Raw genomic sequence first — 18,303 nt, 5'->3', positions numbered from 1 at the left:
GATGTATAAACTTTTAAGTTAGAAAAGACACCTCCTCTATATAGTTCTTATGTATATTTATTCAAGATTATTTAGAAATCAAGTATTAAATCAATTTAAGCTTCCATTAAATGCATGAATTCATTTTCTGTAAATATCATTATAGCATTTGAGGGAAATATAGCAATTTTTAAAATTTTAATTGGTTTCTAAAAGTACGGTTTTTGCAACCATGTAGACTTATATCTGTCAGTTACTCAGAAGTCACATATACCCTAGTTATCACTTCTCTGTGTCTTAGCAGGCAGGATCAGGTCTAGTAATGAGAAAGTACTTCAGTTTCCATATCCGTTCTGCCCTCAGCATTTCTAGTAAAGATTGCCAGTGAATATAGTGAAGTTTCTGTGATTCTTTAGCGGTAGCTTTTATTTCCTTTTCAAAGCAGGACAAACAAAACAAAATGAAGCAAAGAAAGCTGGACAAGTCTAAAATTTGACTTGCTAAATACAATGTAATAGGAGTCAAAATCATTTACAAATTATTTGTGCTGGACAAAAGTTTCCAATTGTTGACTTTTAGCAAGCAATGACAATGTGAAATATGCGGAATTATTTTTTTATCCCCTCTTGAGTTAAAACATTTTACTTTGACCTTAAATTTCAGTATGCTGTTATGTTATGTACAAATGACCGTTAACTTTTTTTGCATTATAATTTTGTATGGAAAATGTCAGCCCACAGTGAATTACTGGGTATTATAGCCCTTCACAGTACTTCAGCTGTTAATGAAGATCCTATAGAAACGTTTTTAGAAGATGGAATTTTGAGAGATATTTGAGATTTTTGGAAAAACATCACTACGTCCAATTCCATAGTAAAAGTAAAGGAATTCAAAATGGTAATTGTGGAGCCTTGAAGATGAATGCAATGGCGATGAATAAATATTCAGCTTCTTTGCTGTATATATGTGTTTCGTTACCTGTATAATCAAGGGCAAACAAATAGTACTCTCTTGTGAATTATGTGAGAGTGTTCTACAGTGCTGAAATGATTCACAACTTTGTATGTAAACCTGATGGGTTAGTTAGGAGACTGGATAGTCTGATTACAAACTATTAGTCTGGGATATTGCTTTAACTGAATTAGAATAATGATATGTACTCTTTGAAGAGGAATGTCATAGTTGCATGGTAATGCTAAAGGAAGATTTGTCTGTCTTAAGGTAATCCTAACTCAGGCTGCTTACTGTCTGTTAATATTAAGGAAGAAGAAAGACTTGTTAGAAGAAAGAATTGTGAGTGCTGATACTTTATTTTTCTTTTCTTTTTAATAAATTTTTTGTATATCAGTTGCAACATGCTGAGACAGAGTAAAATTCAGGAAACTTTGAATATTTATAGCGAGTAGTCCTGCTAGCAGCTCAGGTTCTTGTTTTGATAATTTTCTCTTTTTTTGACTCCTCTGTTTTCTTTAAGGCCTTATTCGATTACAAGAACTCATCAAGGCTCCATCACGATACAACCTGAGACTAAAAATCCGTCAGTTACCAGCTGACACGAAAGATGCAAAGCCATTGCTAAAGGAGATGAAAAGAGGCAAAGAATTCCATGTAATCTTTGACTGCAGCCATGAAATGGCAGCAGGCATCTTGAAACAGGTAATCCTCATGTTGCTTTATATGGCCTAATCTTTTTCATCCCTAATAAATAAAAGTAATATCCAGACTTAATGGCATTTAACAACCAGGGGAATTGTATGTCAGTTTTACTGAGGCTAACTGAAAATCAGTCAAGGATTTCAGAGATTATTTTATTGGTGACTCTAAGAGTAGCTGCTTTCATTATGTTTTTTTAAAGTAAGGGATTAATCGGTTCATGTACAAGGGAAAAGGTATATCAGTCTTTCAACTATGAAGAATTGGCACTTTGGAGAATTGATGCTCTAACCAGGTTTTTAAATGCTTGGTTGATGTTATTTTATATAACAAAGATTTTTTTTTTTTTTAAATTGAAGCCTCTAAATTGTGTACTCTTAATCAGATAGCAATATTTGAATAGGTGTTACCAACAGACCCTGTTAATGTGTTCCACTGAGAGGACAGATATCTTTTAGAGCCATATTTTCCTCAGACTACTAATAGGACTGCAAAATGCCTGAATACATTTTGGGTAGGTGTTTTGAAAGTATTTGCTTTGTTGTGTACCAGTAAGATGAATTGGTGAAATACAGCAGAATCCCAAATACTTAACTGACTTCATATTGCAGAAGCAGATTCCAGTGATGTCTTCCAAGAGAAGGTGGCAATATAGCAGTATACAAAGGGCATAACTCGTAAAAAAAGCTTACTGTAACCCTGAAGTATATACAAATGACATGCCTTTGTGTGTCTCCTTTAGTTTAATGAGCTAGCTCCAAAGACTGGGAATTCCTTATACTCAGAGGCCGTTTTCCCCATAGTTTTTTCATTGAACTATGGCTTGCATTAAGAAGGATAGGAAAAGTACCTAAACCGAAACAATATTCTACATTTCTAATGCACAGCTTTTAGTGACATTAACTCCTGTTTATATTGTGTTTGCTAGCAGACTGTATGGCTTAAATTGAAAACAAAATGTATTTAAGATGTGAAAATATGTGTCTCATTAAAGGTACTTAGGAGTATTGTTGCAGATACAATTAAAATTGCTAGAAAACATACATGTATACTGTAATTTCTTTGCTTTATTGTTCATTGATTAAAGGGTTTTTATTAATTCCTAGTAATTTTAAACCTCTGCTGGTGGTTTTTGCCCTTTGCTAAGCATAAGCCAGCCTAGTTAGTCTAATTGTTTAGCCCAAATCATTAAATGTACATTTAATTATTTTAACATCTTAAAAATGCAAATGGAAAAGGTATTGATGGCAATATAAAGCTGAAGTACAATAACAATACAGACAATAACTCCATCAAGATACATTATTTTTACTGTGCTTAGTAGTTTTTAGGTGAAGGGAAACTCTTCTTTCACAGCATACAACATTGTGTAAAACATATGACTAGAGGGAAATAGGAACAAAATTGGAAGTGTTATGTCTTTAATCACGTCCCAGGATCCAAGAGTAAGAGTTCAACCTCAACCTCTTTAAATCAAATTGTAAACTGTTTTATCAAACTACTCTGCTCATCCTAAAGATTAAAGAAGGAAGATACAGGAACAGCTCTTTCATGAGTGTTTAGATCTTTATACAGTTTCCATAGACTTTTAGTTTTCCATTCAGCTCCAATATTTCAATGCTTTAAATACATCTAAAATTGGTAGTTCAGTAGCTGAATGTGAGCTCTTGTCAAAATTGACACAAAGAATGTTAAGGCTCTATTTATTATTTAGTGATGTCATTCCAAATATAGTTTTTACAAGTGTTTGCTGAAAAAATGAAAACCGAAAAAGATCTTTATATATTCGTTTGTGGATTATTAATTAACCAATTTTTTTTCTGGTGATGGAGGGATGAGCTTGGGGAGGCACACCAAGGGATTTCTTCTTGGAAGGATGGTTGGAAAGATTAACAATGAAGTTGGTGGAAGAAAAAACAAGTTAGAACTGAAGAAAAAAAAAAAGTACCTTGAGAGGCCAGTGAAATGGCAACTACTGTTTTCTGGCCAAAAATACATCATCAAAAGAAAAAGAAATATCCCGTCGTTCAGACAAGCATAATTAAATTAAGGCAAATCTCAGTGGTAACTGTATCACCAGGCAACCAGGGAAAGCAGACACATGATTTAAAATGTTAGGGAAGCACTTGAATAATGAAAGCAGAGAAATGACAGTGTTTTGAAGAGGAAAAAGGGGTGAGGTTTTTTGTGGAGTGAGGAAAGCGAAAGAAAGAAGACGTGGAAAAGCGACACCACCAGCATACAGCAGAATCAGGAACATGCGTAGGATGTTCTTGTGTAGAGATTCTGTGGAGTATGAAAGACCCAATTATAAGCAGTTAAGATATAGGTGACTCCAAATGTGTTGTGTATATAGAGGAAGATACCTTGGCTTCATTTAAAAACAACAACATAATTCATTCTTAAAAAAGCTAACAGTGTTTGTAGTTATACAGTTTCTAATGAAGTTATAACATTTCTCATGAGATACTGGTTTTCCTGTGTGTAAGAGAATTTAAATTGCTATTGGCACACTATACTGTAGTTCTAAGTATTATTCTGGAATTCTAAATACACAGGTATAGTCATGCTTTGGAAAAATGTTCTTGCCGTTTTTGTCAGAGTCTTATCTAAAATATTATAAATATTATAAAATCTGCAGCTGATATTTCAAATTAATTTTGGCTTTTAACTTTTCTGTGGCAAAGAACATATGGACTAGTCATTTAATCATTTTTCAGCCAATGTCACAAGTAAAAAGGCTCCCACACTGGCCTTCAGTGTGTTTATGGAAGTGTAACTAGTAGTGACTTGGCAAAGAATTCCATTGATAATTCGTAGAAGGGAAGAAAATACTGCTTACTTGTGCAGCTTTTTTTACAGTGCTAAATTAGGTAAAATCACTGTAGCTAATGAAGTGATTGAAAAAAATCATGCTAGTTTAAGGCAACTTTTGTGCAGAGCAAGAAGAGACATGGTTTTCAGGTGAAAAAGCCCGTAATGAAGAAGCCCTTAGTGATGAGACATCCAGTGTCTATTGCTTTAAAATTGTATCTACAAATTGTTGTTCTTATTCTGTTAAAAGTATGAACACTTTTAAAATGCACAGTTGATCAAAAACTATTTGATATTATATAGTTAGCAAGACAGATGAAGGTACTTTATAGATATCTGAGTTTATAGAATAATACTATGAATATTTGTTCTTCATTTTTACTGAAGTAGTATGTGTCTTGCTGTTCAAAACCTGACTTGAATGTTTTCTTCCCTGGTTGGAAAAATGTACACATGTATATTATAAGGTTGAGTCCTTCTTTTAAATGCATAGTATTGTTCATCAAAATAGAAAAAATATTTCCTATTAGGTTATTCTTTTTAAGGGAAGGCTTCAATAATGAATGAAAATATTGTCAACTCAAATTTTGTGTGGCAAGTTAATGCATCCATTAGTATGTAAAACTATAAGCCTCTTTCACATTTACTGCACTAAACAGTCTAATAATATTCTTTCTATCAGAAGATCTGGTTCATAAATTCCTTTAATAGTCAGTAATCTTCTCTAACTGCTAGGAAATGACTTGCTTGACCTAATTTTAGTATAATTCCAACCCTATAGTCTTATCCCAATAGTGTTCTTTCGCAGCTTTTCATTTGCCACGTAAGTCTGATAAAAATGTATTACGTGCCCTCAGAAACATTAATCTTTTGTTTATTTTTTTAAGGCTTTAGCTATGGGAATGATGACGGAATACTATCACTATATCTTTACTACACTGGTAAGTGGCTTATAAAAACATACTGATGACATCTAACAGAGATGTTACTTTCCTTAATTATATTACCTGACAATGTGAAAAAGGTCTCTCTGGACTGGGGTGTGAGTACAACATGTTTTCTCTGTTGAGTTTTCTTACTTTCAGTGAAAACTCATCAGGATGGTTTAATTATTGTTCAACAATGTGCCCTGGAAACTGATAGACCCAAAAAAGCAACTGACTCCATAGCACTGCAGTTCTTAACATACAAGCAGGCTTAAGTGTATAACTCATAACTGATTGTTTATATTATGAATTTGGTCCTTTTTATCTTTTAGCTGTTTGTACGTGAAGATTATGAAATTTTAAACTTCTCATACATTCCATATTTTTAATCTAACATTTTACAAGGTAATTCTTCACTGTCATATGATTCTTGAATAATTTGTTTTGAGTATTAACGGCATTTTATTTAACAATCCACATGAGCTTTTTAGGCGCATGAATTATGCAGTATTCTTTGGTGTCCATTTTAAAAGTAGCTTAGAAGGAATTTGAACACTTGGACGCATCAGATTTAATATTTGCAATAAATGAACATTTAAAATGTGAATGCTCTTATGAAACATAACAGATGCATGTGAAGACCTTTTTTGCTGCTCACCACGGCCTCACTAATAAACAGTTTAAAAATTGGTAAAATAGTACTCTAGAAACTACAGTTGTGCACATTCCTCTGTTTTCCATTGTGTTCAGATCTGCCTATTTAGATTGCAGTTCATTTAAGGTTCTTAAAATACAAGCCATTTCAAGCACGAGACAGATGTTCCGTGGTAAAACCATTCTTGAAATGACCTGTGTTTAAAGTCACATACATGTTTAAGACCTTACGGAAATGAGTCCTTTGTGGTTGGATGCGAAGTTCACCTCAGAATCACAAAACAGAAGTTCATGGAAAGTATTAGTATGGAAATAGCTTGTTGAATAGAAAGCAAAATAATTTGCGAAGTTCATTAGAACAGTAAAGGCAAAATATGCTGTGTGAGTATGCGTCTTATGTTAGAAGTGTAAGTTCTATTGCTTACAGATTCAGGATTGCATGCAGTAGGATTTCCCTCACTAGTCTATCAAAATGGATTCTGGATGTTTTAAGGGATTTTTTTTAAAAAAATTTTCATTTTGCTAAAGGTGAAAATTGTTTCTTTGAGTGGTATGCTCTCCATTGGCATTTAATTTTTATTCTTAAAGCTATGTTTAAAAATCAGGATTTTCTGTCATTCTTATTTCCTTATTAGAATATTAGCTTTTTTTAGGAGAGACAGTATTATATTGACTTGGAGCTATCAAAGGATAATTTAGTGCGCAGAAACGGTTGATAGATTTTGATTTTGCCATGTAGCTTTGGAACTTGCGTCAGAATTCAAGTGTTTTGATATATTAATTGCTTCTTACCTGACATGGTGAAAATCCTGTCAAATAAATTTTCCAGTCACAGTGTTTACAGCAGTCTTCTCTGTATTCTCCTCTTGATTGATTCAGGGTCTAATGCAGTAGCTCATTAATACTCCGACCTGTGTGTATTTATAATATGCGTAATATTGTTGTGTATATTTATTATATTCCAGTGTAAACATGGATATGTTTGGATTAAATAATTACATCTGAGGTTCTGAGTTCTTTCACAGTAAAAATGGAGAGAATTTTTAAAGGGAAAGGTGTGACATAGTTCTAGTTATGTTCAACCTTTCTTTAGAAGGAGGACATGCATTAGGTTATTTGTAAATAAATGTAAATTAGGTTATTTGTAAATTTGTAAATAAAAGCATTTTGATACCTGCATATCTTAGGTATTACATATGGAAAATTGTATCATAATTATTGGCTATAATTAAAAATGGGTAGTGATTGATAACTTGTTGATATTTTCGTGGGCTGAGTGATGTTAACAGTGAATTATGAATTATCTGTTTTTTCCATGGTACAATATTTAATCTTCTTCAGCTCTAGCCAGTAAAATGGGTTCAGGCAAGTGTTACACCTAACACTACCATTTAATGGAAATTTATAATACATTAAACTCCCAGCAAAAAAAAAAAAAAAAGGAGATGAATGACTAAGTATGAATTATGTGGACAATTTCTATGTTCAATGAAAGTGTGTTATAGAACAGTAATGTCTTATGCATAACCTTGATTGTGTCACTTAAAGAAATTATTTAAAAAACCAGAAAGTAAACCAAATGAAAGTTCATTTATAATGCCCATACCTAGGCCTTGTGAGTCATGGCTGTTTTCTTCATCAACTTAAATTTTTTTTTTGTCCCCATGTTGAAAACTTGATCTTAGACCTCAGTTTCCTGAAGTCAAGTGCTGGTTCTGCATTGTTTCTAAGGACTCTGTAAAAGGATTGGGATAACCTTGAGTTTACTTTCTTGATCGAAAATTTTTTTTTTTAAATTAATTTATATTTGCCTCTCTGTGTGTTGGGGGGCTAAATATACACACACATCGATACATATGTATTGCAAATACATTAATTGGCATAGGTTATTCTTGCAAAGATAAATTCCTAATCAAAGACATGTAAAGCCATGTACATTTTCCCTCTCCCCCCAGTTTATCACCTAGAGGTCAACATGTTCAAGTTTCATAGAGAGCATGGGTGCAACCCTTGTTCTGTTTAGGTCCCCAGATAAACAGAGCATACTACCTAGCATGTATAGCACTGTTACTCCTGCAGATTTGAGTACTCTCATCTGGGGAGATGGTCTAACAACTGAAATAGGACTTGCAGTGTATTAAAGAATTTATACGACGATCATTTTTTTTCAGGACCTGTTTGCCTTGGATGTGGAACCTTATCGGTACAGTGGTGTTAATATGACTGGATTCAGAATTCTAAACACAGAAAATACCCAGGTGTCATCTATCATTGAAAAGTGGTCTATGGAGCGATTGCAAGCACCTCCTAAGCCTGATTCAGGTTTGCTGGATGGATTTATGACGGTATGAATATCAGTGTTTAGTTCCTTTTTTGTGTATGTTTGTGAAGCTAAAAAAACCTTCTTTTTATTTCTGTTACTAAAATTGTTTAGAGGTACAAGACCAAATGTTACTGTAATCATGAGTCAGAGAGTAACTGTGGTGTTTCTGCTAATATTCTGTAGACTGAATACGTGGCCATATTAACTTTCTTTCAAAATTACACATACTGCATTTTTTCCTGAATGATAATGCTACATTGTAAATGTCTAATTCCTCCAGTCCATATTTCCCTACTTTGTTGGTAAAAACATTGTATGTGATCACGTCAAATCCTTACAAAAATCAAGCTAAAACATAATTGTCTCTTTCTGTGTTTTGTGTCTTAATAATTAAAGATTCATTCATTAATAATGTGCACTATTTAATTTCTACATTTTTAAATATATTTTATGAATACTATAAATAACACCTTCTTACTATGTTTTCAAGTTTCTAGGCCTTCACAGGGCTAATTAGTCTGGTTGGTTGGGTGTTGGGTTCTTTTCACTTCCATTGCCATTATTCTCTGGCCTTACTTCAGTTCATGAAAATCACCCTTACATTCATGCAAATAAACTTCATTACTAGGTTTACAGTGAGTTTCTGCTTATTAGCTGGAATTAGATCTAGAATTATAATGTCAGGAAGGGTTTTATTTTAAAATATATCCTACAGTAGGACTTCTTTAGTTTTCAAATGTGTTCAGAGACCTAATTTTCTACTTTGGCCCGGAGCAATTTGTAACATCTTTGCTGACAGAGTTCCACTGCTCTTTAGATAGATTTTTTTTTTTTTTTTTTTAAGAAGCCTTTTCATGTTCCATTTGAAAAATGGCAATTCTGTTTCTCGAAGATTAGTATCTTAGTTACCTATCAGTTATTTAGATTGTGTCAGTGGAGCCACATAACACAGCTAAACTTTTGAATGTTTTTTCTATTGATAAGATTTACTGATTTTATAGACATTAGATAGTAAATGACAATATTTTAAAAGGTTAATTTCTTTTTTGTCTTGTTTTTGGAAAATTACCCTTTTTAGGTAAAAATACTTTTCTATTTACTTTTTGTGTATAGTGACTTGATATTGGAAACATTTTAAATTTTATTTATTTATTCATTATTTTGTCCTGCACTTTTAAAGTACTATATGCTGGGATATGTTACATTGTTAATTTCTCTAAATAATTCCAGATAAGCAAATGAACCCCCCAAAATTTTAGAAATGTGTGAAGTGTGCATCTGTTTTGCATATAGCTGTTGCTTATTATTTTAAGTCATTGTTTCATGCTTCTTTGCTTGCATTAATATTTTCATTCCTTGTATTTTGCCTTTTTCAATTTGAAATTTGTAGCAGTGCATCTCACTCATTGTATTTGTATATTTTATGCATTGATCAAAGATACAATTGATCTCAAACCTTCGGATAGTTACCAAGATCAGTAGCAATAGCTACTTTACCAGAACATAGGCCTATCATAGAATAATAAATATTGGAATAGAGTTCTGTGGGCCAGTCACATGTTTTTCATCTTCTGTGGTGCTGTTAAGAAAGTGCCATTCTCAGAAAAGCTTCTGGTGTGAGGCAGAAACCTATTATTGCTAGTATATTACTGTGTGAGACCATATTTTACACCATTACTGTGCCTCAGGGTAGAAAAAGATAAAGAAGTGCATGATAAACATACTGGTTTCTCTTCTGGACCCTTAAGACCCCTCTTTTTAAATCTAAGTGGAACCAAGTATTCATAGAGACTGTTGAATATTTTATGGGAATTCTTCATGTTGATTAAACATCTAAATGGACTTTGATCTCATCTTTTTGGAACGTTCCAAGTCAAATTTCCAAGTATGGTTCCTATTAACTTCAGTTAGGATAGATTTTCCTTGGTTTTGAGGCTGTTCCTCAGGACAGCTCTGGAAAAGGTGATGCTTTAGCACACCTGAGAAGATTAGTGGTGAAAAACAAATTTTCCATCAGATTTCACTGTCCTGTGAGTGTTTATTGAGATTCTTTGTATGGGTTTTGGAAAAAGAAATTTGAACTATTTAATGAATGATACAATATTTAATCATCCTAACATTTATTAAATAATGACTTATTTGTATAACTGTTGTGGTTTAAGCACACCCGGCAACTAAGCACCGCTCAGCCACTTGCTCACTCCCCCCTACCCTGCAGTGGAATGTGGGGAAGAGAATTGGAAGGGTAAAAGTGAGAAAACTCATGAGTTGAGATGCGAACAGTTTAGTAATTGAAATATAATAATAATATAATCTAAAAATTCTATAGAAAAGGAAAATAACAAAGAGGAAGAAGTAAAACCCAAGAAAGACAAATGATGCAAATGGAACAATTGCCCACCACCAACTGACTGATGACCAGCCGGTCTCTGAGAAGCACTCCCCACCCCCAACCTTCCCCCTAGTTTTATTGCTAGGGGGAAGTTTTATTGCTATACCTGCACAATAACAAAGAAACTAAATCTGTTCTATGATTTAGGAGAGTAACTACAGCACCATTGGGTGTGTTCTTTCTGTGACTCCAGGAAAATCAGTGGAAATATTGGAAATCATTTGCCTTGTTGTGTCAGACTATACATGTTTTCTTTACACAGGCTTCTTGTGGTAAAAGGTTTGCTTGTATAAATGTTCGCAAGAATCAAATAGCTATGATTTCTACTGAAGTCTAAATTAATTGGTATCTTTGAAATAAAACTGTGCACATACTTTTAATATGATACATGGAAGTCCTGATGAAGTCTCAGTGGTCTGCTTTTATTGAAGAGGCTTCTCTATCATGATTCACAAACATATTTCATTTATACTTTTGATGATTCTTTCATATTTCTTTATTGGTCTTAGGATAACTAAAGTGGTGCTTATCCTCATAACATATCAATAAGAGTCTAAATGTGTTACTACTCAAATATAGTCATATCTTTTTATCTCTGGCACACACTTGTGCAGAAATGCATGTGAACACATAGTATAGCTTAGTAAGTTACTTAAAAGCTTACATTTATTTCTTAAATCTGTAGAAGTCTTTCTGAGTATTCTCAGCAGTCTTGTATTTACTTTGGTCATTGTTTTTGTATCACCATCCTCTTACTAAACAGATAGAAATATATAGTGCTTTTAAAAGTAAAGATCACACGGAACTGGTACATGAAATTGCCATTGTTTCTTATAATAAAAGTTGAGGAATATGTTAATAATAATTGTCACAGGTGATAAACCATGCCTTTAGAAAATACCAGAAGTCAAAGGTGAATCTATTGCAATACTTTATCTTTCTTACTAGTAGAATTAACTGTATCTAACATTTCCCTATCTTTTTGTCATTGTTCCCTTGCTTCTTCTTGTTACCATTGGGTGGAAAAGTCCCAGTGAAATAATGAACAAAGCCTTTGACCATGTTAAATTCAAAGCTGGGGATTTTTCAGATTAGAATAAACTTTGTAATGAATTTCCATTTGATCTTGTACTTCCTAACTTAATTCAGCAATACATAAAAGTGGTTGGTTTTTTTCCACATAAAACCTAAAATGTCTCTAATCTGTCACAGTCTAGCTGGTAAATATCCATTCATTCATGCATTTCCCTGTTCCTCACCACTAATTTCACTTGTTAGCAGTTCAAAATACACAGTTATAAAGTTAGACTGTGGGCAGGGTGGGTCATTAGCTTTTGAACTTGCTCTAACTATGAGAATCTTAAATATACTGAACATTAAGGTAAGAAGCGCCAGGTATTGGTCAGCTGCCAGACTGGATTACCAGGGGCTTATTTCTGGTTTAATTATTCTGCTAGAATGTTTAGTTGCCTAGACATCTTTTACGGGTTATAGAAGTTGGTGCATAACAGTAAAATAAATACATCTGTAGAATATTTTTTCCATGCACATTTCTGTCCCAGAGACTAGTTAATTACAATATATGAACAGCATTCAAATCAAAAGAGGTTGAATAGCATCACTGAAGGTTTTGAGGTTTGTGCCAAGATAAATATTTGGAGTTGTATGTCACCAAAATGAATGGGGTTTTTTGTATACAAAATGTATGATAGATTCAGGTATGAAAGTCTATGGTTCTCTTGAGGCAATCTGCCTTGAAAGTAGTTCAACATTGCAGATTGCAGTACACACTGAAACTAGTCTGAAATGGAGCCTTGTGTTATGATGTTACTAAACAACTTCTAACTAGATTGAGGATCTTTAAATAATTCTCTGATATATGATATATTCACTACTGTTATTTTTCACTAAATTTATACTAAATTCTGAAAGTTGAAAGTGATTGCTACTTAGCAACCACTTGAGCAAAATGGCTTGGCATTAAAAAACTTTAAAACCAGAATAAGATTTCCTCTTGAAGAGTGAAATTATTATATAAGTAAAAAAACCCAGAATGAAATAAAATTATTTACTTTATGTAACTTTGGCTTTTATTTTGTAAAAAGTTTAGATTTGCAAGGGTTCATCCTGATTTAGCCTGGAGCAAAAAACTGAATTTTGGATTTTCCTGCAAGATGGAAAAAACTACTTAATTATGATGACTGAATATGTATGTTAAATTCTAACAGTATTGTAATCTGTACTGTATTAATGGAAAGATATTCTGGAAAACGGAGGAGTAACTTACTATTTTCAAGAAACTTTACCTTGGTATACGTGACTTATTTTTGAGTCTGTACAAGTAGCACAAAGTAAAAACATGCAAACAAAACCCTCTCAAAACTAACCAAAAAACCCTGAACATAAATGCACTCCTGCATTTATATATGACAACCATGTTTCAGACGAAGAAAAGTAGAGCATGAATAAAGTGTTATGAGTTCAGGATTCCTTTACTCTACAACTATTATTCTTCCACAGTTTTCTGTGCCTCAGGTCAGAACTTAACATGCATAATTAAGATGACCTAACAAGCTCTGCTGCTTCATTAACGTAAAGTTTTCCTTACTAATTGCTTTTGCCTGTCATCTGACCTAGCTACCTGCTTTCAACTTACGTAGGAAAAAAGTGTACTTTTTTAATTCTATGAATTCTATTCTTTAATGTTCACTTTAGTAGCTGTATGTGGCAGGTGCAGGGAAGCACTGAGGTATTTTATGAATGCTATAGATAAGGTCAATATTAAAATGTTTCCTCAGAAAAATCACTGTTTGGGTCTGATACACTTTGTAGGCTGTCTAGCAAAATGGAGTATCATTTAGTCGTGCGCTTTCTCTTTTCCCTTTTAATTATCTTGTTTATTTTTTTAAAATATTTTTTAATCTCTCTTTTCTTTTCTGGATATTGTGTGCTTTTCAAGCTTAGGTGCTCTCCACCATGAAACATAATATTTCTCAGCAAGCGAAAACTACTTGTAATAAAAATTTAGAGTGATGTTAAATACTGAGGGCAAAAATGTAGGCATTTGTTGCATACCTGGGATGGGCTTATGGTTCATTTCTGTGTATGAGATTTTCATCTGATTCAAAAAAAGAGATGAGATTTTATGTATAAAGATTTGAAATTTTTAAAAGCTAGTGTGTAGACTTCCTTTGATAAGGAGAATAGATCCAAGGATATTTAAATACATAACTGTAAAAAAAGATGCAAAGATCACCAGGGAAAATGCTCATACCTTCATACGTTGCCCTTAATCAAAAGAATATACAAATACATTCACTCCACAGAGCTGTCTAGGAAATAAATATTGAAACTAGCCATTTTGAGGGATAAGGGAAATATGCTGAAGTTATAATTGCTTTGGAACTTGAGAATGGAAATGAAAGAGGGAATAATGTTTGATTCATAAGTGTGTAGGTATTTTCCCCTAATTAGCTCTCCATATTTGCACACCCAAAGATTTTGGGGAAACGTTTTTTCTTTCTCTGTTCTCTGTTTCCCCTGACTGTAAGAAAACTTCCACTAAGTGACCTCTCAATGTCCGAACCTCATGACTGTCCTGTGAAGTCTAGTTTATCTGAATGTTCACCTTAGCCTTGTGGTTATGTTAGTTTAAGTTTTCAGAAGCTTTGCTGCTAAAGAATTGCTAAAGGAAAGAATAGTAGAAGGGTGAGTATGGATGGATGACAATGGTGTATTTCAAGTTGTATTAAATCAGTTTGTTTGAAAAAACCCTAAAACCCTGTACTACTATTTGTATAGGACCAATGCAGGAAGGCCATGTTAAATGGTCAGCTGTAAACAGGTGAAAGAGCCCTTTGGCTTACTTTTGGTAAAGCTGTTTTAATCATGTTAAACTAATTTGGTTAAGCTGGAAAGTATACTTTTTTTCCTCTTATAAACAAGATGGCAAGAGTTCAAGAGGGTAAGGGAAGGCATTGAAAACATTTCACCTGTAGCTTAAGAGCCATCTGAAACTTGAAAAACTAGAATTAAAAAAAGTGATTCAGTTTTTTAGCATGATATAACTAAGGCTTAATAATGTTTATAATGAAAAAGATAAATAACTCCCATGTCAGATAATTGGACGTGAATAATATTGAGGTTTAGGTGAGCAGTATGAGGCAAGAAAAAGTGTGAATAAAAAAATAAACTAGAGATAAAGGAAGAGATAGATTTTAACTGGTGTTAAAAACACGAAAGAGTGTTAAAATTAGGCTTTTAATTACTGACTGAAGAAATTGGGGAGAGGCAACACTGGAAATACACTCTACTAACAACACAAGTATTTTGTATATTTAGTTCAGTTTATTTTTTAATCTAATTTTGTTCTGTACCTCAATTTCTTAGTTTCTTGTGCAGTGTTCTCTAAAACTCACTGCTTTGTTTTCCTCCCCAAGGAAGCAAAAAAATTATGGTGTTGTCCAGGGCTTGCTTTCATCACACTTCTGGGTTTTGACTTACTCTAATAATCCTTGATGTCAGGATTTTCAATGGCTGTACAAACCGATATAGATAGTGGGGTTATTACACTGGGTACAAATTCTGCACTGTGATGGAAAGTTCTAAAATTTAGTTTTGTTTTTCTTTAGGCAAATAGACTTTTATAGTTATTTGGGGGTAAAAAGGAATATTCATTTAAGTATAGTATTTTTAAGCTTGTTCAATTAGTGTTATAATGAAGTTTAGGTGCTTATCTAGCTCTGTAACAGAATCCACAGCTGCTTTGCATCCTGCTAATTCCTTAGAGTATGCTTTGATATTTTTTAAAAATAATAAATTATTTCACACTTGTTTATATTCCTGATTTGAAATGGTAATCTCTTTAATTTAGCAATTAAGTTATTTTGTACAAGATAAAACTTCCAATTTGCTGAATAACTTGTTACAAATTAGTCCTTTAGTTCTGCGAACAGTAAAAGTAGATTTGTGAAACTGCAATTTATCTCTACCTAACAACACAGAAATAACAGTTATATTTGAGATAGCTAGTTAAATAGTAGTTTAGTAACTGCTAGCAGGCACTGTGACTGGACAGAAGGATTTGATGAGAAAAAGGTGCTGTTTAAGGTTCCTGAGGGTGAAAAGATACGTAAAAATAAAAAGAAATATTCATTATAGAAATACAGCCTCGGATTCTCATTTAGAGCTTCAAAGAGGATAACTTGTTATGTAGACAGCTTTATAATTACCCCTTTAGCAAAAATAATTTTCTGGATTTGCTGATGAGATGTGTTTAGTAAAACAGTGTGGCAGCAAATGTGTACTTCAAAGGAAATACTAAACAATTACTTATTACTGTATTACAAGCTAGGAAACTCCCCTAGGCTCAGTTAACTTCATGAGTTTAGGGACTATGTAGGATTTCATGCTGTAAGATGTTCTAGAAATGATATGTCAGCTATTCTGAGAATTAATTGCATTATTAAGTATTTGACTCCTGTATGTGGTCTTGGTATTTTAGGAGACAGGATCTATCAGAAACTTGTGATCCTATCCCAAAGGAAAGATATGCCCAAGCTGCAGAAATTGCAGCTTCTCTCCTATAGAAGGTTTCTTAGAATTATTCCAGATGTGGTTTGAGGAAGTATGCATATGTTTACAAATATAGTAAAATTAACATGGATTTATATAATGCTTTCATGTTAGAGCTCTCCTGCTGCATCTTTACAAAGTAATAGAGGGAACTCGGTTTAACAGCAAGTAGGGAAATGGCAGAGCTTTTGCAACCTGCAAAAACTCCTATGCAGTCTGGAAAACTCTCTGAAGCATAGGTCGTCTTTTGAAGTAGGAACTTAAGTGTCTTTACTCAGGAAATATGCAAGTGTCTGCACTGTATGAAACTTAAAGTCTGAGGGCTGTGACCCAGTATACCATAATCTGTCAAAGAAGATGCATTCTGAAAATCAGTTTAATAGTTTATACACTGTATTTATTGTAACTTTTCAGGAAAAGTGAACCAAAAGCAAGATTAATTTTGTTCTGTTTCCTTGGTGTTATGGTTAAAGAATGTTGTCTTTAGGATCAGCATAATCAATTAACGCTGGTAATCAGCAGACTTACTTGCAGGAATGAACAACTCTAGCAATCATTATGGCTACAGTTGTAGGATGTGGAATGGTGACAGTGTAGCCATGCTAGGTTAAGCAGCAATATGAATCATTAGCTTTGTGGAGAGAAGGGACCATCAATTTGGCTCTTATTTTGTGCTCATCAGCTTCACAGTGGCACTACCTGGTAGGGCTGGTATGTACTCAGCTCAGTAGTGAGGTTCAAAAGTCTGTTCTGGGTAAAATCTTGGTCCTTTGGAAATCAGTATATGTGTGTAATCTGGCTAATCTTTAGTTTGCTACGTGCATGCCAGGCTTAGATATGGTAATAGAGATTAACTCAAAAGGTGATATTTTTTTTTCTTTTTTTTTTGATGGAGTATTAAGTACTATATACTGTAATGGAGTCAAAAAAGTGGCAATCATATGTAAATATTTGCCTCTGAATATTCAGGTGGTTAATTTGGGCTTAGTTTGGTAAGCTCTGTTTGTCTTCATTCATTATATACTTCGGATTTATTAAAACCAAGAATGAGTTATTTCTTTATGTTACTAATTGATACTTACTAATTACTAGACCAGTTGACAGCTGGTAGAAATAAACAAGCTTCTGGGTATACCATCCTCTCCACTAAAGACCTGAAGTGGTACGTGCTTGACTGTTTTTCGACTTTTTTTCCATTTCCAGATGTATATAGATTAGTCTAATATAAGATATTACTTCTCTCTATAAATCTTTTTTTGCTTATCTCCTTAAGCTGCAGCACACTGTTTCTACTTTTAAATGGGTTCATATAGTACATGTAAACTTCACAGGGACTTTCACCCAGATCAGATATATAGTTATTGCCTAAATTAATTTTCCTAAAGGATAACTCTATTTCATGTCCAGAACATCATGGACTCAGTTTTAGTACTTTCCAGATGGCACAGGATGTTGTGCCTGGCCTCCACCTGCCCCTTCAGAAGACCATGGATCTCCTATAACTCCAAAGTCATGTCTGCCCACCCTCTGTGGATGTTTTGCATATCCTTGAATATTTCAAATGCTGCTGTACACCTGCATTTAGGCTGCTTAATCAAGCTTCTAACTAGAATTGTAGCAGTGAATATATTTTCCACTTAAACAGTCTAGTGGGAATACAGTTGCCACAAGCACGCATGTAGAGCTATTAAACAGTGCCTAGAAAATTTCAGGCATCAACCTGAAGCTGCATGTGAATACCTTTATGTCAGGCTGGCAACAAAATTAATGCGCTTTAATTATTATTTATTTTCTTTGTGAACCTGAGGCCTCTGCTGTCCCAAGCCACATTCAGCATAGGAAGTGGGTGAAAAAAATAACATACTGAAGCACTAAAGAGAATTAAGTATCGTGATGCTGTGAAACAGAGATTTCAGATATTACAGTTTTTATAGTCTTCATATTCCCACTTCCCAAGGCCTGAGTATATGTATAGTATGTTAATAGCA

The 18,303-nt window shown here is 33.5% G+C and overlaps 1 protein-coding gene across 1 annotated transcript in view; it reads left to right on the top strand.

Moving 5' to 3' along the window:
* Positions 1 to 18,303, top strand: part of GRIK2 (glutamate ionotropic receptor kainate type subunit 2) — a 417,871-nt gene that overhangs the window by 159,421 nt on the left and 240,147 nt on the right. The window contains exons 4-6 of the mRNA XM_064447555.1: positions 1,454 to 1,635; positions 5,334 to 5,387; positions 8,198 to 8,371. Of these exons, the coding sequence (XP_064303625.1) occupies positions 1,454 to 1,635; positions 5,334 to 5,387; positions 8,198 to 8,371 (410 nt within the window). The remainder of the gene's footprint in view (positions 1 to 1,453; positions 1,636 to 5,333; positions 5,388 to 8,197; positions 8,372 to 18,303) is intronic.

The sequence above is a fragment of the Phalacrocorax carbo genome, chromosome 3, assembly GCF_963921805.1.
Source record: "Phalacrocorax carbo chromosome 3, bPhaCar2.1, whole genome shotgun sequence".
Classification (NCBI taxonomy): domain Eukaryota; kingdom Metazoa; phylum Chordata; class Aves; order Suliformes; family Phalacrocoracidae; genus Phalacrocorax; species Phalacrocorax carbo.
This window is presented reverse-complemented; position numbering and strand designations above follow the sequence as displayed.